Source organism: Mustelus asterias, unplaced genomic scaffold (genome assembly GCF_964213995.1).
Source record: "Mustelus asterias unplaced genomic scaffold, sMusAst1.hap1.1 HAP1_SCAFFOLD_696, whole genome shotgun sequence".
Classification (NCBI taxonomy): domain Eukaryota; kingdom Metazoa; phylum Chordata; class Chondrichthyes; order Carcharhiniformes; family Triakidae; genus Mustelus; species Mustelus asterias.
In genome coordinates this window covers 89,644-109,403 of record NW_027590645.1, presented here as the reverse complement: position 1 = coordinate 109,403, position 19,760 = coordinate 89,644, and the positions used below count along the sequence as shown (strand labels likewise).

The 19,760-nt window shown below is 47.8% G+C and overlaps 1 protein-coding gene and 1 non-coding gene across 2 annotated transcripts in view; one reads left to right on the top strand and one right to left on the bottom strand.

Moving 5' to 3' along the window:
- Window positions 1–559: 559 nt before the first annotated feature.
- LOC144487274 (uncharacterized) overlaps window positions 560–19,760 on the bottom strand; it is a 41,377-nt gene continuing 22,176 nt past the window's right edge. The window contains exon 3 of the mRNA XM_078205360.1: window positions 560–1,479. Within this exon, the coding sequence (XP_078061486.1) occupies window positions 636–1,479 (844 nt within the window). The 3' untranslated portion in view covers window positions 560–635. The remainder of the gene's footprint in view (window positions 1,480–19,760) is intronic.
- On the top strand, window positions 15,790–15,860 carry trnad-guc (transfer RNA aspartic acid (anticodon GUC)). The gene has a single exon. It is a non-coding gene; the product is annotated as a tRNA-Asp (tRNA).

Sequence of the window (19,760 nt, the reverse complement as noted above, 5' to 3'; positions counted from 1 at the left end):
GCATAGAACTGTGGTGAGGTCACTGCTGGAATACTGTGTGCAGTTCTGGTCGCCACATTATAAGAAGGATGTGATTGCATTGGAGGGGGTGCAGAGGAGATTTACCAGTGAAGGTGAGTTACAGATGAGAGGGACAGTATCAAAAGAGAGAACCATTGACAATATTAGATAATGTGGGGAAGTTGGGTTATCAGTGGTTTAGAGGGTAAAGGGAGATGAAGGGAGGTCTCATGGACAAGATGAGCAGTGAGAGGGTTTGATGGGAGATAGCAGAAGAATTGGAGAAAGATGTGAGTTCAGTACTTGGAAAAAGGGAAATTTCAGAGAGAGTTTTGTCTGGTGGTCCAGTGGAAGGGAGGGAAGCAGCTGATCAGATTGTCTCAATCTTAGAGACAAAGAAGCTCCACGAGCTCCTCACACTTGTTGTTGAAGATGAGGATGGAGGAGACGGGAGAGAGGCCCTTCAAAAGGAGAACCATTCACAGATTTTTAAAAAAGACAACAGAGAATACATTAACACAAAGATGGTGTATTTGAATTTTGTCCAGAATATTCGCCTCTATAACTGGCCTGAAGTTTATTAACATCAGCAGGTGCAGACCATAATGTGACTGACAACAACATCCAATCTCCAGTTATTTATGAACTTGCTGGTGTCTCAGCAATGCGGATGACTGAGTGAATCTCTTCCCACACTTGGCGCAGGTGAATGGTCTCTCCCCGGTGTGAACCCGCTGATGTACAGTGAGATGAGATGATCGCCTGAACCCAGTCCCACAGTGAGAGCATCTGAATGGTTTCTCGTCAGTGTGAACTTGTTGATGGGACACCAGTTCCTGCGAGGTTTTAAAACATTTCCCACACTTCAGACACTTAAACGGTCTCTCATCAGTGTGGCCTCTTTGGTGTGTAATTAGGATGGATGAATTAACAAATCCCTTCCCACACTGGGAGCAGGTGAATGGTCTCTGCCTCGTGTGAACTTGCTGGTGTGTCAGCAGGGTGGATTTGTGAGTGAATCCCTTTCCACACTCAGAGCAGGTGAATCGCTTCTCCCCGGTGTGAACTCGCTGGTGTGTCAGCAGCGTGGATGACTGAGTGAATCCCATCCCACACACAGAGCAGGTGAATGGTCTCTCCCCAGTGTGAATTAGTTTGTGTTTAATCAGGGTGGATGACTGAGTGAATCCCATCCCACACAAAGAGCAGGTGAATGGCCTCTGCCCAGTGTGTGTGCGCTGGTGATTTTGCAGGGTGGATAATTTAGTGAATCCCTTCCCGCAGTCCGAGCAGGTGAACGGCCTCTCCCCGGTGTGACCACGCCGATGGGTTTCCAGCTGGGATGGGTAATTGAATCCCTTCCCACAGACCCCACATTTCCACGGCTTCTCCTCATTATGACTGCATTTATGTTTGAACAGGAGAGATGATTGGTTGAAGTCTTGTCCACAAACGGAACACAAGTATGGTTTCTCCCCACTGTGAACGGTGCTTTTTCCTTCCATGTTCAAAATCCGATGATATTCCGGTCACAAAAAATTAGGCGACTCTGTGAGATCCTGATGTGGAGTTTGGCTTCAGTTTCCCAAGTGCAAATCCTAATCTTCTAAGACACGATGAAATTGATTTAAAACAGAAAAAAAGGGAGTGAGAGAGAACACACAAAAACAGGTTGTGAAATTGAGCTGAATGAATGGGGTAATTTGTGGGGCCGGCATTAAGAAAAAGTGACCATGAAAGCTGCTGGATCGTCATAAAAACCCAACTGATTCACTAATGTGCTTCAGGGAAGGAAACCTGCCACCTGGTCTGGACTGACACATGAACCAATATCTATCGAAGGGGTGAGAAGAAGCAGAGGGTGAAGGAGAGGGTTTCTCTACATCTACATCCTGACCAGAATCTCCTAATCTCTCAACCTCCACCATTTAGCTGGACCAGGGTAGTAGGTGCATGTGAAGATCATCACCTCCTCGTTCCCCTCCAACTCATACAACATCCTGACTTGTCTGACATCAATTACTGCATGAGCAGAACTTTCCAGCATTTGAATATCGGGAAGACTGGAGTCATTGTCTTCTGTCCCCACTACAAACTTCACCACCCTCACAACTGACTCCGCCCTCTCCATGTTAAATATCTGAAGCTGAACTAAGTTGTTCACAACCATGGTGTCTTACTTGAGAAGAGTTTTAGACCACATATCCACATCATCACCAAAATCATCTGTTTCCAACTCAGTAACATCCCCCAACTCTGCCTTAGCCTCAGTTAATCAAAGAATCTCTACAGTGCAGAAGGACGCCATTCGGCCTATAAAGCCCACACTGACAACAATCCCACCTCGGCCCTATCCCCATCGCCCCATGTATTTACCCTGCTAAACCCTGACACTAAGGGGCAACTTAGCATGGCCAATCAACCTAATCCACACATCTCTGGAGTATGGGAGGAAACCGGAGCACCCGGAGGAAACCCACGCAGACACGGGGAGAATGTGAAGACTCCACACAGACAGTGACCCAAGCTGAGAATTGAACCCGGGTCCCTGGAGCTGTGAGGCAGCAGTGCCAACCACTGTGCCACCGTGTCGCTGCAGAATCCATCATCCATTCCTTTCTTACCTCCAGACTAAACAATTCCAATACAGTTTCAACCGGCCTCCAACATTAAGCAACCCCCTCCAAACCATCCTAAACAGCCCATATGCTTGCTCACACCAAATCATGTTCACCCATAGAACCATAGAAAATTACAGCTCAGATACAGGCCTTTTGTCTTCTTGTCTGTGCCGAACCATTTTTTGCCTAGTCCCACTGACCTGCACTTGGACCATATCCCTCCACACCCCTCTCATCCATGAACCCGTCCAAGTTTTTCTTAAATGTTAAAAGTGACCCCGCATTTACCACTTTATCTGGCAGCTCATTCCACACTCCCACCACTCTCTGCGTGAAGAAGCCCCACCTAATATGCCCTTTAAACTTTTCTCCTTTCACCCTTAACCCATGCCCCCTGGTTTTTTTCTCCCCTAGCCTCAGCGGAAAAAGCCTGCTTGCATTCACTCTATCTATACCCATCAAAACCTTATACACCTCTATCAAATCTCCCCTCAATCTTCTATGCTCCAGGGAATAAAGTCCCAACCTATTCAATCTCTCTCTGTAACTCAGCTTCTCAAGTCCCGGCAACATCCTTGTAAACCTTTTCTGCACTCTTTCAACCTTATTTACATCCTTCCTGTAACTAGGTGACCAAAGTTGTACACAATACTCTAAATTCAGCCTCACCAGTGCCTTATATAACCTTACCATAACACTCCAACTTTTATACCTTTTTTAAACAACGGAACAACATGAGCCACCCTCCAATCATCCGGCACCTCCCCCGTGAATACTGACATTTTAAATATGTCTGCCAGGGTCCCTGCAAGTTCAACACTAGCTTCCCTCAAGGTCCGTGGGAATACCCTGTCCAGTCCTGGGGATTTATCCACTCTGATTTGCCTCAAGACAGCGAGCACCTCCTCCCCTTTAATCTGTAAAGATTCCATGACCTCCCTACCTATTTGCCCTATTTCCGTAGACTCCATGCCCATTTCCTCAGTAAATACGGATGCAAAAAAAACCATTTAGTATCTTCCCCATCTCTTTTGGATCCATACACAGTCTACCACTCTGGTCTTCAAGAGGACCAAATTTATCCCTCACTATCCTTTTGCTCCTAACATACCTATAGAAGCTCTTTGGATTTTCCTTCACTCTGTCTGCCAAAGCAACTTCATGTCTTCTTTTTGCCCTCATGATTTCCCTCTTAAGTAGCTTCTTGCACTTTTTATACTCCTCGAGCATCTAATCTGTTCCTTGCTGCCTGTACATTTCATACAACTCTCTCTTTCTCTTAATCAGTGTTACAATCTCCTTCGAGAACCAAAGTTCCTTATTCCTATTTACTTTGCCTTTAATCCTGACAGGAACATACAAACTCTGCACTCTCAAAATTTCTCCTTTGAAGGCCTCCCAATTTCCATTTACATCCTTACCAGAGAACAGCCTGTGCCAATCCACACTTCCCAGATCCCTTCTCAATCCACACTTCCCAGATCCCATCTACAAATGTTTCCTTTTAAGAAGCATCAGAATTTTAAAATTCTCATCTTTGTTTTCCTCCATGGTTACAATCATTCCTGTGTCTGTAATCTTCTCCAGCCACACACACTCCTCTGAGATCTCTACTATAATCTAATTCCTCTTGAGCATTCTCAGTTTTAATCATTATACCATTACAAATCATCCTTTCAGTTGCACAGGCCACAAGCTCTGCAATCTCTTCTTTAAATCTCTCTGCCTGTCCATCACCTCTGCTTTCTTTAAAACCCACCTCTTTGACCAAACCTTTGGTCACCTGTCCTAATATGGCTCAGTATCAAATGTCACTGTATAATATTTGTGAGAAAATGTCTGAGGCTGTTTTATTATGTTAAAGACACAATATGAATATAAATGATTGCAACTGCCCTGATATCGTTGTTCTCATCAGTAAGAAATTGGAAGTGAAAGCGTGAAGCAGGTCGATGGTCAAGTTATTCACATTCTGTCAGTGGTAATTCCAAAACATTGCCCCAAACAAAGATGGCGACTGCGCGTGCGCCGTGTTGCTCGTGCGCCGACTGAAGACGGCGACTGCGCACGCGCCGTGTTGCGACTGCGCATGCGCCGTGTTGCTCTTGCCCCGATAACGATGGCCCTGATGAACCCGGGTCTGTAACTGGGAGAATGCTGAGGCCCTGCTCTGCGCTGAGGGCCGGGACCATCCTCTGATATCGCGAGGTTCTTTTCTTAAGAGTTCGCAGCTTACGTAACATGTTTACGACGCCTCTCCAAACCCCCGCCTGGTCTATATCAGACAGGAGGAGATTGGTGTCAGTGTGGGGTTTATATCAGACAGGAGGAGATTGGTGTCAGTGACTGTGGGGGTTTATATCAGACAGGAGGAGATTGGTGTCAGTGTGGGGTTTATATCAGACAGGAGGAGATTGGTGTCAGTGACTGTGGGGGTTTATATCAGACAGGAGGAGATTGGTGTCAGTGACTGTGGGGTTTATATCAGACAGGAGGAGATTGGTGTCAGTGTGGGGTTTATATCAGACAGGAGGAGATTGGTGTCAGTGTGGGGTTTATATCAGACAGGAGGAGATTGGTGTCAGTGTGGGGTTTATATCAGACAGGAGGAGATTGGTGTCAGTGTGGGGTTTATATCAGACAGAAGGAGATTGGTGTCAGTGTGGGGTTTATATCAGACAGGAGGAGATTGGTGTCAGTGTGGGGTTTATATCAGACAGGAGGGGATTGGTGTCAGTGTGGGGTTTATATCAGACAGGAGGAGATTGGTGTCAGTGACTGTGGGGGTTTATATCAGACAGAAGGAGATTGGTGTCAGTGTGGGGTTTATATCAGACAGGGGGAGATTGGTGTCAGTGTGGGGTTTATATCGGACAGGAGGAGATTGGTGTCAGTGACTGTGGGGTTTATATCAGACAGGAGGAGATTGGTGTCAGTGTGGGGTTTATATCAGACAGGAGGAGATTGGTGTCAGTGACTGTGGGGTTTATATCAGACAGGAGGAGATTGGTGTCAGTGTGGGGTTTATATCAGACAGAAGGAGATTGGTGTCAGTGTGGGGTTTATATCAGACAGGAGGAGATTGGTGTCAGTGTGGGGTTTATATCAGACAGGAGGAGATTGGTGTCAGTGTGGGGTTTATATCGGACAGGAGGAGATTGGTGTCAGTGTGGGGTTTATATCAGACAGGAGGAGATTGGTGTCAGTGTGGGGTTTATATCAGACAGGAGGGGATTGGTGTCAGTGTGGGGTTTATATCAGACAGGAGGAGATTGGTGTCAGTGTGGGGTTTATATCAGACAGGAGGGGATTGGTGTCAGTGTGGGGTTTATATCAGACAGGAGGAGATTGGTGTCAGTGTGGGGTTTATATCAGACAGGAGGAGATTGGTGTCAGTGACTGTGGGGGTTTATATCAGACAGAAGGAGATTGGTGTCAGTGTGGGGTTTATATCAGACAGGGGGAGATTGGTGTCAGTGTGGGGTTTATATCGGACAGGAGGAGATTGGTGTCAGTGACTGTGGGGTTTATATCAGACAGAAGGAGATTGGTGTCAGTGTGGGGTTTATATCAGACAGGAGGAGATTGGTGTCAGTGTGGGGTTTATATCAGACAGGAGGAGATTGGTGTCAGTGTGGGGTTTATATCAGACAGGAGGAGATTGGTGTCAGTGTGGGGTTTATATCAGACAGGAGGAGATTGGTGTCAGTGACTGTGGGGTTTATATCAGACAGGAGGAGATTGGTGTCAGTGTGGGGTTTATATCAGTCAGGAGGAGATTGGTGTCAGTGTGGGGTTTATATCAGACAGGAGGAGATTGGTGTCAGTGTGGGGTTTATATCAGACAGGAGGAGATTGGTGTCAGTGACTGTGGGGGTTTATATCAGACAGGAGGAGATTGGTGTCAGTGTGGGGTTTATATCAGACAGGAGGAGATTGGTGTCAGTGACTGTGGGGTTTATATCAGACAGGAGGAGATTGGTGTCAGTGTGGGGTTTATATCAGACAGAAGGAGATTGGTGTCAGTGTGGGGTTTATATCAGACAGGAGGAGATTGGTGTCAGTGTGGGGTTTATATCAGACAGGAGGAGATTGGTGTCAGTGACTGTGGGGGTTTATATCAGACAGGAGGAGATTGGTGTCAGTGTGGGGTTTATATCAGACAGGAGGAGATTGGTGTCAGTGTGGGGTTTATATCAGACAGGAGGAGATTGGTGTCAGTGTGGGGTTTATATCAGACAGGAGGAGATTGGTGTCAGTGTGGGGTTTATATCAGACAGGAGGAGATTGGTGTCAGTGACTGTGGGGTTTATATCAGACAGGAGGAGATTGGTGTCAGTGTGGGGTTTATATCAGACAGGAGGAGATTGGTGTCAGTGTGGGGTTTATATCAGACAGGAGGAGATTGGTGTCAGTGTGGGGTTTATATCAGACAGGAGGAGATTGGTGTCAGTGTGGGGTTTATATCAGACAGGAGGAGATTGGTGTCAGTGTGGGGTTTATATCAGACAGGAGGAGATTGGTGTCAGTGTGGGGGTTTATATCAGACAGGAGGAGATTGGTGTCAGTGTGGGGTTTATATCAGACAGGAGGAGATTGGTGTCAGTGACTGTGGGGGTTTATATCAGACAGGAGGAGATTGGTGTCAGTGTGGGGTTTATATCAGACAGGAGGAGATTGGTGTCAGTGTGGGGTTTATATCAGACAGGAGGAGATTGGTGTCAGTGTGGGGTTTATATCAGACAGGAGGAGATTGGTGTCAGTGTGGGGTTTATATCAGACAGGAGGAGATTGGTGTCAGTGTGGGGTTTATATCAGACAGGAGGAGATTGGTGTCAGTGTGGGGTTTATATCAGACAGGAGGAGATTGGTGTCAGTGTGGGGTTTATATCAGACAGGAGGAGATTGGTGTCAGTGTGGGGGTTTATATCAGACAGGAGGAGATTGGTGTCAGTGTGGGGTTTATATCAGACAGGAGGAGATTGGTGTCAGTGACTGTGGGGGTTTATATCAGACAGGAGGAGATTGGTGTCAGTGTGGGGTTTATATCAGACAGGAGGAGATTGGTGTCAGTGACTGTGGGGGTTTATATCAGACAGGAGGAGATTGATGTCAGTGTGGGGTTTATATCAGACAGGAGGAGATTGGTGTCAGTGTGGGGTTTATATCAGACAGGAGGAGATTGGTGTCAGTGTGGGGGTTTATATCAGACAGGAGGAGATTGGTGTCAGTGTGGGGTTTATATCAGACAGGAGGAGATTGGTGTCAGTGTGGGGTTTATATCAGACAGGAGGGGATTGGTGTCAGTGTGGGGTTTATATCAGACAGGAGGAGATTGGTGTCAGTGTGGGGGTTATATCAGACAGGAGGAGATTGGTGTCAGTGTGGGGTTTATATCAGACAGGAGGAGATTGGTGTCAGTGTGGGGTTTATATCAGACAGGAGGAGATTGGTGTCAGTGACTGTGGGGTTTATATCAGACAGGAGGAGATTGGTGTCAGTGTGGGGTTTATATCAGACAGGAGGAGATTGGTGTCAGTGTGGGGTTTATATCAGACAGGAGGAGATTGGTGTCAGTGTGGGGTTTATATCAGACAGGAGGAGATTGGTGTCAGTGACTGTGGGGGTTTATATCAGACAGGAGGAGATTGGTGTCAGTGTGGGGTTTATATCAGACAGGAGGAGATTGGTGTCAGTGTGGGGTTTATATCAGACAGGAGGAGATTGGTGTCAGTGTGGGGTTTATATCAGACAGGAGGAGATTGGTGTCAGTGTGGGGTTTATATCAGACAGGAGGAGATTGGTGTCAGTGTGGGGTTTATATCAGACAGGAGGAGATTGGTGTCAGTGTGGGGTTTATATCAGACAGGAGGAGATTGGTGTCAGTGTGGGGTTTATATCAGACAGGAGGAGATTGGTGTCAGTGTGGGGTTTATATCAGACAGGAGGAGATTGGTGTCAGTGTGGGGTTTATATCAGACAGGAGGAGATTGGTGTCAGTGAGTGTGGGGTTTATATCAGACAGGAGGAGATTGGTGTCAGTGTGGGGTTTATATCAGACAGGAGGAGATTGGTGTCAGTGACTGTGGGGGTTTATATCAGACAGGAGGAGATTGGTGTCAGTGTGGGGGTTTATATCAGACAGGAGGAGATTGGTGTCAGTGTGGGGTTTATATCAGACAGGAGGAGATTGGTGTCAGTGTGGGGTTTATATCAGACAGAAGGAGATTGGTGTCAGTGACTGTGGGGTTTATATCAGACAGGAGGAGATTGGTGTCAGTGTGGGGTTTATATCAGACAGGAGGAGATTGGTGTCAGTGTGGGGTTTATATCAGACAGGAGGAGATTGGTGTCAGTGTGGGGTTTATATCAGACAGGAGGAGATTGGTGTCAGTGTGGGGTTTATATCAGACAGGAGGAGATTGGTGTCAGTGTGGGGTTTATATCAGACAGGAGGAGATTGGTGTCAGTGTGGGGTTTATATCAGACAGGAGGAGATTGGTGTCAGTGTGGGGTTTATATCAGACAGGAGGAGATTGGTGTCAGTGTGGGGTTTATATCAGACAGGAGGAGATTGGTGTCAGTGACTGTGGGGGTTTATATCAGATAGGAGGAGATTGGTGTCAGTGTGGGGTTTATATCAGACAGGAGGAGATTGGTGTCAGTGTGGGGTTTATATCAGACAGGAGGAGATTGGTGTCAGTGACTGTGGGGGTTTATATCAGACAGGAGGAGATTGGTGTCAGTGTGGGGTTTATATCAGACAGGAGGAGATTGGTGTCAGTGTGGGGTTTATATCAGACAGGAGGAGATTGGTGTCAGTGTGGGGTTTATATCAGACAGGAGGAGATTGGTGTCAGTGTGGGGTTTATATCAGACAGGAGGAGATTGGTGTCAGTGTGGGGTTTATATCAGACAGGAGGAGATTGGTGTCAGTGTGGGGTTTATATCAGACAGGAGGAGATTGGTGTCAGTGTGGGGTTTATATCAGACAGGAGGAGATTGGTGTCAGTGTGGGGTTTATATCAGACAGGAGGAGATTGGTGTCAGTGACTGTGGGGTTTATATCAGACAGGAGGAGATTGGTGTCAGTGTGGGGTTTATATCAGACAGGAGGAGATTGGTGTCAGTGTGGGGTTTATATCAGACAGGAGGAGATTGGTGTCAGTGTGGGGTTTATATCAGACAGGAGGAGATTGGTGTCAGTGTGGGGTTTATATCAGACAGGAGGAGATTGGTGTCAGTGTGGGGTTTATATCAGACAGGAGGAGATTGGTGTCAGTGTGGGGGTTTATATCAGACAGGAGGAGATTGGTGTCAGTGTGGGGTTTATATCAGACAGGAGGAGATTGGTGTCAGTGTGGGGTTTATATCAGACAGGAGGAGATTGGTGTCAGTGTGGGGTTTATATCAGACAGGAGGAGATTGGTGTCAGTGTGGGGGTTATATCAGACAGGAGGAGATTGGTGTCAGTGACTGTGGGGGGTTATATCTTCCTGTCCTGGACACAGAGAGCTGGAAATCTCCATGCAGGCGGCCAGACAGATATATGTCTATCTGACTGGACTAACAATGTGTGGAATGTACAGACTGGGGGAACAATGGGTGGGGGCGGGGCTCCCGGGTCCGCGCGCCTGAACCCGGAGACGCGGAGCAGAGTGATTGCTATTGGGTGATTGAGGCAGGGCTCCATTGTGCGGTCACAATGACTCAGAGGGGCGTTCCCAGCACACACTGTCCCATTGGCAGCAATATCACTGGTTACAGAAGCAGCACACTGCGGATTGGACACCAGCTCAGCGCGGCTGGTCGGTCAAAGCCCCGCCCACCCCCACGTGGGCTTGGGTTCCGCCCCCTCGTTGTCTTCATGCGGCAGAGTGACCAATGGCAACGCGTGGAGGACCAGATCGGCGCTGGTCCTCCAGCCAATCAGAGTCCGGGCCCTGTGTCAATGGCTGCATGGAGCTTCAGTTGTTGCGGCTGCTCCTCTGAGTGAAGATTGAGCTTCAGACAGACTCAAACGTCCTCCTGTCGCCAACATCTGTGAGTGGGAAAGATTGGATTGTCCAGCCAGTCCACCATATTGGCCGTTCGCTTTGCGTGTTGGCCAGTATAGTGTGCTCCAGGCAGGGGGCGGGCAGAGGATAAGGAGTTCAAGGCGGGCTTAATGCGCGCCTTGCGGTGAGCTTTTGGAAATGTGGCCGCTGGGAGGAACGCCTTGGTCGGCGTGAAGTTTCTGTTTCAAGTGCTTGGGTTCGTGACTTGTGCAAGAACTTTTTGTTTCGGCTGGGGCTTGTTGAATGCTGCTCTCGCTGGGATTCCTGTGCCTTGAAAGGCGTGGCCCAGGTAGATGTAATCTCGGAAGACCCAAGCCAGGGAGGAGCCATTTGGGAACTATGGTTTCGGAAGGTTCAGCCGCGGAAGGTGTGACCCCAGACGGTGCAGCCCCAGTGGGTGTGATTTTGGAAGTTCTGGCCCGGAGTGGTGGACTTTGGAGGACTGTAGTTGAGCGTTGTCGACTTCGGACGGTGGAATGTTGATGGGCGAAGCTCTGGAAGGCGATGCCTCCGAAATGTTTCACAATTGTATGGTTGTTCATGGATTGTTTGTTATTGTAATATGTGGTTTTCCTGTTATGATAGTTGGTGGTTTGTTCCGGCCCCCGTCTATTTTCTTGCGTTATTTGTGGCCTGGGGGGCATCCCCCCCTGGATAAAGTCACCCCCGGGGGGTGTGACATCCACTTGGGGAAAGTTCTGGGTGGTGAAGCCCCAGACATAGTAACACCAGAGGGATTTTTATTCTCCGGGAGAAAAATTGGGAAGGCGGGCCCGAACTGAGTACCCTGGAGAGACTCTCCCACCGCCCCGGCTGAAATTCCGGAAGGGATTCCGGATTGAGTAGGCGGGGTGGTTTCCCCATTTCCCCCCTCCGGCTGAACATCCGTAAGGTGTAACCCCCGGATATGAGTACCACTGGAGGGTTGCATCCCCCGGCAGGTGGACAAACCCAGGGGACGGTGCCCTTATGCTTCAGTGTTTATTTTTTTGTTGTGTACAGTTGTAGTGTTGTGTTAATGTTTGTAGATTTGTAGATTATGATTTGTAAATGGAGGTGTATTTTGAGGGCAATGCCCTGGAAAACTGTAATTGACGATGAACCCTTCCGAAATGGAAGGTAGTAATTGATAAATGGATGGTGTTAGCCATCGGTAATGTATTTTTCATGGATTGTTTGTTATTGTAATATGTGGTTTTCCTGTTATGATAGTTGGTGGTTTGATCCGGCCCCCGTCTATTTTCTTGCGTTATTTGTGGCCTGGGGGGCATCCCCCCCTGGATAAAGTCACCCCCGGGGGGTGTGACATCCACTTGGGGAAAGTTCTGGGTGGTGAAGCCCCGGACATAGTAACACCAGAGGGATTTTTATTCTCCGGGAGAAAAATTGGGAAGGCAGGCCCGAACTGAGTACCCTGGAGAGACTCTCCCACCGCCCCGGCTGAAATTCCGGAAGGGATTCCGGATTGAGTAGGCGGGGTGGTTTCCCCCATTTCCCCCCTCCGGCTGAACATCCGTAAGGTGTAACCCCCGGATATGAGTACCACTGGAGGGTTGCATCCCCTGGCAGGTGGACAAACCCAGGGGACGGTGCCCTTATGCTTCAGTGTTTATTTTTTGTTGTGTACAGTTGTAGTGTTGTGTTAATGTTTGTAGATTTGTAGATTATGATTAGTAAATGGAGGTGTATTTTGAGGGCAATGCCCTGGAAAACTGTAATTGACGATGAACCCTTCCGAAATGGAAGGTAGTAACTGATAAATGGATGGTGTTAGCCATTGGTAATGTATTTTTTCACATTTTGTTCTTTGTGTATTTGTAATTGTTTTGTACTAACGTATTTGTAATAAACAAAAAGAAACCAACATCTGTGAGTGGGAAAGATTGGATTGTCCAGCCAGTCCACCATATTGGCCGTTCGCTTTGCGTGTTGGCCAGTATGGTGTGCTCCAGGCAGGGGGCGGGCAGAGGATAAGGAGTTCAAGGCGGGCTTAATGCGCGCCTTGCGGTGAGCTTTTGGAAATGTGGCCGCTGGGAGGAACGCCTTGGTCGGCGTGAAGTTTCTGTTTCAAGTGCTTGGGTTCGTGACTTGTGCAAGAACTTTTTGTTTCGGCTGGGGCTTGTTGAATGCTGCTCTCGCTGGGATTCCTGTGCCTTGAAAGGCGTGGCCCGGGTGGATGCAGTCTCGGAGGGCCCAAGCCAGGGAGGAGCCATTTGGGAACTATGGTTTCGGAAGGTTCAGCCGCGGAAGGTGTGACCCCAGACGGTGCAGCCCCAGTGGGTGTGATTTTGGAAGTTCTGGCCCGGAGTGGTGGACTTTGGAGGACTGTAGTTGAGCGTTGTCGACTTCGGACGGTGGAATGTTGATGGGCGAAGCTCTGGAAGGCGATGCCTCCGAAATGTTTCACAATTGTATGGTTGTTCATGGATTGTTTGTTATTGTAATATGTGGTTTTCCTGTTATGATAGTTGGTGGTTTGTTCCGGCCCCCGTCTATTTTCTTGTGTTATTTGTGGCCTGGGGGGCATCCCCCCCCTGGATAAAGCCACCCCCGGGGGGTGTGACATCCACTTGGGGAAAGTTCTGGGTGGTGAAGCCCCGGACATAGTAACACCAGAGGGATTTTATTCTCCGGGAGAAAAATTGGGAAGGCAGGCCCGAACTGAGTACCCTGGAGAGACTCTCCCACCGCCCCGGCTGAAATTCCGGAAGGGATTCCGGATTGAGTAGGTTCGGGGTGGTTTCCCCATTTCCCCCCTCCGGCTGAACATCCGTAAGGTGTAACCCCCGGATATGAGTACCACTGGAGGGTTGCATCCCCCGGCAGGTGGACAAACCCAGGGGACGGTGCCCTTATGCTTCAGTGTTTATTTTTTTTTGTTGTGTACAGTTGTAGTGTTGTGTTAATGTTTGTAGATTTGTAGATTATGATTTGTAAATGGAGGTGTATTTTGAGGGCAATGCCCTGGAAAACTGTAATTGATGATGAACCCTTCCGAAATGGAAGGTAGTAATTGATAAATGGATGGTGTTAGCCATCGGTAATGTATTTTTCAGATTTGTTCTTTGTTCATTTGTAATTGTTTTGTAATATCGTGTTTGTACTAACCAACGGAAAATCTTTGCATTGTTTGTGGCCTGGGGGGTATGCCCCTCCCCCCCCCCCCTGGATAGAGTGACCCCCGGGGGGTGTGACATCCAGTTGGGGAAAGTGTCCGGGGCACCCAGAGGGGTAACACCGGGGGGGTTTTGTTCTCCGGGAGAAAAATTGGGAAGGCAGGCCGAATTGAGTATCCCGGAGAGCTTTTCCCACCGCCCCAGCCGAAAATCCGGAAGGCAGTCCGGATTGAGTAGGTTCGGGGTGGTTTTCCTGTCCCCCCGCCTCCAGTCGAACATCCGTCAGGTGGAACCCCCGGACCTGAGTACCTCTGGAGGGTTGCATCCCCCGGCAGGGGAAAAACCCAGGGGACGGTGCCCTTATGCTTCAGTGTTTATTTTTTGTTGTGCACAGTTGTAGTGTTGTGTTAATGTTTGTAGATTTGTAGATTATGATTTGTCAATGGAGGTGTATTTTGAGGGCAATGCCCTGGAAAACTGTAATTGATGATGAACCCTTCCGAAATGGAAGGTAGTAACTGATAAATGGATGGCGTTAGCCACTGGTAATGTATTTTTTTCACATTTGTTCTTTGTGTATTTGTAATTGTTTTGTATTAACGTATTTGTAATAAACAAAAAGAAACCAACATCTGTGAGTGGGAAAGATTGGATTGTCCAGCCAGTCCACCATATTGGCCGTTCGCTTTGCGTGTTGGCCAGTATAGTGTGCTCCAGGCAGGGGGCGGGCAGAGGATAAGGAGTTCAAGGCGGGCTTAATGCGCGCCTTGCGGTGAGCTTTTGGAAATGTGGCCGCTGGGAGGAACGCCTTGGTCGGCGTGAAGTTTCTGTTTCAAGTGCTTGGGTTCGTGACTTGTGCAAGAACTTTTTGTTTCGGCTGGGGCTTGTTGAATGCTGCTCTCGCTGGGATTCCTGTGCCTCGAAAGGCGTGGCCCAGGTAGATGCAATCTCGGAAGACCCAAGCCAGGGAGGAGCCATTTGGGAACTATGGTTTCGGAAGGTTCAGCCGCGGAAGGTGTGACCCCAGACGGTGCAGCCCCAGTGGGTGTGATTTTGGAAGTTCTGGCCCGGAGTGGTGGACTTTGGAGGACTGTAGTTGAGCGTTGTCGACTTCGGACGGTGGAATGTTGATGGGCGAAGCTCTGGAAGGCGATGCCTCCGAAATGTTTCACAATTGTATGGTTGTTCATGGATTGTTTGTTATTGTAATATGTGGTTTTCCTGTTATGATAGTTGGTGGTTTGTTCCGGCCCCCGTCTATTTTCTTGCAGTATTTGTGGCCTGGGGGGCATCCCCCCCTGGATAGAGTCACCCCCGGGGGGTGTGACATCCACTTGGGGAAAGTTCTGGGTGGTGAAGCCCCGGACATAGTAACACCAGAGGGATTTTTATTCTCCGGGAGAAAAATTGGGAAGGCAGGCCCGAACTGAGTACCCTGGAGAGACTCTCCCACCGCCCCGGCTGAAATTCCGGAAGGGATTCCGGATTGAGTAGGCGGGGTGGTTTCCCCATTTCCCCCCTCCGGCTGAACATCCGTAAGGTGTAACCCCCGGATATGAGTACCACTGGAGGGTTGCATCCCCCGACAGGTGGACAAACCCAGGGGACGGTGCCCTTATGCTTCAGTGTTTATTTTTTGTTGTGTACAGTTGTAGTGTTGTGTTAATGTTTGTAGATTTGTAGATTATGATTTGTAAATGGAGGTGTATTTTGAGGGCAACAAGCCCTGGAAAACTGTAATTGACGATGAACCCTTCCGAAATGGAAGGTAGTAACTGATAAATGGATGGCGTTAGCCATTGGTAATGTATTTTTTCACATTTGTTCTTTGTGTATTTGTAATTGTTTTGTATTAACGTATTTGTAATAAACAAAAAGAAACCAACAGTGTTGTTGTGTGTGTTAGCAGCATTGAATTTGCTGCTGCAAATCGTCAACATTTCTTTGCATGTGAAAGCACTGGTTGAAAGAACTGAGCAGCTTTCTCTGCCCTGTGCATTGGTGGTTCAGTGGTAGAATTCTTGCCTGTCATGCGGGAGGCCTGGGTTCGATTCCTGGGCAATGCAAAGCCGCTTCTTTTACCTTAAAAGAGGCCCACATCTGTGAGTAAAACACTTTCTTTTCTCCCCCTTTCCATTTCTTTTCTCATTCTGGGGGAAATTGGGAACTTGCAGCAACTGAAGGGAAAGGAAGTGAATCCAGTCTGTACATTCCACACATTGTTAGTCCAGTCAGATAGACATAGATCTGTCTGGCAGCCTGCATGGAGATTTCCAGCTCTCTGTGTCCAGGACAGGAAGCAGTGAGCATGGATCTGTCAATCAGCCTCAATCAGCACCTTCAGGAGAATTGGGAGGGTGAATATTAGATACAGCAGAGTGAGAATGGAGGGAGAGTGTGTGGGATGGGGATTTACAGCTTTTGGGGAATGAGAGAGGAAGAATGTTCCACAGAAACTAGAATTGTCTGTTCTGAATTTCTATCCTGTGCTGACATTGATGAATTTTTCAAACTCGTTTACAGGATATGAGAAGGTGAGGATTGACAGACCAAAATCTTGAAACAAACATCACATCAGCATCTGACACCCTCACTCAATTCATCGGACCTGAATATTATCAGCCTTTGAATCTAGAAGGAGAAATGTTTCTCTGTTCTGTCTGCGTCAACAGGCCTTTAATATCAATGTGACTGGAAAAGCACCAAGGCACAGATACTCCCGAGTGACAGTGTTCCACTGCACTGAGTGTGGAAAGAGCTTTAACCAGTTACACAGCCTGAAAATACATTGCAGCATTCACAGCGGGGAGAGACTGTACCCGTGTTGTGTGAGATTTAACTGATTTTTTAACCTGGAGAGTCACAAGGACACCCGCACCATGGAGAAACGGTGGAAATGTGGGGACTGTGGGAAGAGATACAGAGCTCCCTGTAAACTGGAAATTCATCGACGCAGTCACACCGGGGAGAGGCCATTCACCTGCTCTGTGTGTGGGAAGAGATTCACTCGGTTATATAATCTGCAGCGTCATTAGCTGGTTCATACTGGAGAAAGAGCGTTCATCTGCTTTGAGTGTGGGAACAGATTCGCTCATTTACCCGATCTGCCGAAACACCAGCGTGTTCACACTGGAGAGAGACCATTCACCTGCTTGGTGTGTGGGAAAGGATTTATGCAGTTATCCAACCTGTCGAAACACAAAGTCACTCACAGCAATGAGAAACCCTTTAAATGCTCTGACTGTGGGCGTGATTTCAAAACCTCTCGGGAACTGATGATTCACCAGCGCATTCACACTGGGGAGAGACCGTTCACCTGCTTGGTGTGTGGGAAAGGATTTACGCAGTTATCCAACCTGTCAAAACACAAAGTCACTCATAGCAATGAGAGACCCTTTAAATGCTCTGACTGTGGGAGTGGTTTCAAAAGCTCTCGGGAACTGATTACCCACCAGCGCATTCACACTGGGGAGAGACCGTTCAGCTGCTCTCACTGCGCAAAGAAATTTAGAACGCCATCCCACCTGCGGATACACCAGCGAGTTCACACTGTGGAGAGACAGTTCACCTGCTCTGTGTGTGGGAAGGGATTCACTCAGTCATCCAGCCTGCAGAACCACAATCTCACTCACACCAATGAGAGACCATTTAAATGTTCTGACTGTGGAAGTGATTTCAAAAGCTCTCGGGAACTGATGATTCACCAGCGCATTCACACTGAGGACAGACCGTTCAGCTGCTCTCACTGCTCAAAGAGATTTAGAACGTCATCCCACCTGCGGATACACCAGCGAGTTCACACTGGGGAGAGACCTTTCACTTGCTGTGTGTGTGGGAAGGGATTCACTCAGTCATCTAGCCTGTGGACACACCAGCAAGTTCACAAGTGATGACGGGTTGGATTCTGCTGTTATTCCTGCCATTAATCACATCCAGGACTGAACCATGTTTATTCTTATAGTTGGTGAAGTGGAAGGGTAGGAGAGATTCTTTCTGCTGGACTGGCCGATCGCACGACTTTGCTTCCAGTGGGGCTAATGCTCTTTGAGCCTGGGAGAGCACATTGCCACTGAAATGATCCACAAAAGCTGATGAAGGACATTTATTTTATCCTGGATAGTAAATAGTGTTTTTCCCCCCACTACAGGTAGATCTGAAATAAATACAGAAAGGACTGGAAAAACGCAGCAGATCTGGCAGCATCTGTGGAGAGAGAAACAGAGTTAACATTTCACACTACTGGATTGGGAATCAATCTAGTAAACCTCCTCTGAACTGCTTCCATGGTATTTATAAAATGGGGCAGCACGGCAGCACAGTGGTTAGCACTGCTGCCTCACAACGCCAGGGACCCGGGTTCAATTCCACCCTGGATCACTGTCTGTGTGGAGTTTGCATGTTCTCCCCATGTCTGTGTGGGTTTCATCCGGGTGCTCCGGTTTCCTCCCACAGTCCAAAGATGTGCGGGTTAGGTGGATTGGCTATGCTAAATTGACCCTTGTGTCGGGGGGATTAGCAGGGTAAATGTGTGGGGTTATGGGAATAGGGTCTGGGTGGGATGCTGTTTGGTACAGACTCGATGGGCAGAATGGCCTCTGTCTGTACTGCAGGGATCCTACGATCCTTTGTTTAATTGGAGACAAAGCTGCACCCGGTGTTCAAGATGCAGTCTCAGTAACGCCCTGTATAACTGAAGCAGAATATCTACTTCTATGTTCAATTTCTCTCGTAATAAAGGATAGCATTTCATTTGTGAGAATGTTGATTTATTTGAACTAAGACTTATGAGGTTCTCTTGTTTACAATAACTCCATAACTGTCAATCACACCAGGTTCCAGTGACTTAACCATGTGGCTCGAAAGAATACTTTAAATGGTGAATTCAGGAAGTTTATTAACCATTAGAAATGTAACAAGTCAGAAAGATAAAAAAGGTAAGTATCGATTAACAGTAAAAGGAGAAAGCTCAGCTTTAACAATTGAATGTATGAACTGATGAAATGTTATGGGGAGAAGGCAGGAACATGGGGATGAGGAGCACATCAGCCATGATCGAATGATGGAGCAGATTCGATGGGCCGAATGGCCTAATTCTGCTCCAAGATCTTATGAACAGATTTCTCTCTATCCTTTTCAGACCAGGACATGAAGTGATGGCTCCGAAAACATGGATAACTTGTAAAATCAACAGCTCCCAACACCTCTCTGTAGGGCACAGTGGTTTGCACTGCTGCCTCACAGCGCTAGGGCCTGGGTTCGACTCCCGGCTTGGGTCACAGCATGCACATTCTCCCCATGTCTGCGTGGGTTTCCTTCAGGTGCTCCGGTTTCCTCCCACAGTCCGAAAGACATGCTGGTTTTCAGAGTAACTTCAATGCAGTGTTAATGTAAGCCGACTTGTGACACTAATAAATGAAGTTCCTGGGAAAATCCCCGAGTCACCGCACTCTGGCATCTGTTTGGGTTACACTGAGGGAGAATTTAGCATGGTCAATGCACCGAACCAGCACATCTTTCGAACTGTGGGAGGAAACCAGAGCACCCGGAAGAAAACCAGGCGGACACGGGAACAACGTGCAAAGTCCACAGAGTCTCCCAAGCTGGGAATCAAACCCAGGCCCCTGGCGCTGAGGCAGCAGTGCTAACCAGTGTGCCACCGGGCCACCCTAACAAGTCTTGTTATGTTTTTTCCATTCTGTTGGCATCAGAAGGCAATATCTTATAATTCCCACAGCATTTTAACCATTCTTTATAATTCTAAACTTTATAAACTTTTGTGTTCAAATTTACATTTCTAGCCTAACATCTGTATTAATGAATCATTTACCCGAACAGGCGCTGGAGTGTGGTGACTAGGGAATTTTCACAATAACTTCATTGCAGTGTTAATGTAAGCTTACTTGTGACTGATAAACTTTTTTAAAACAATCTTTGTTGCTATTCGACCACATTGGCTTCACACTCCC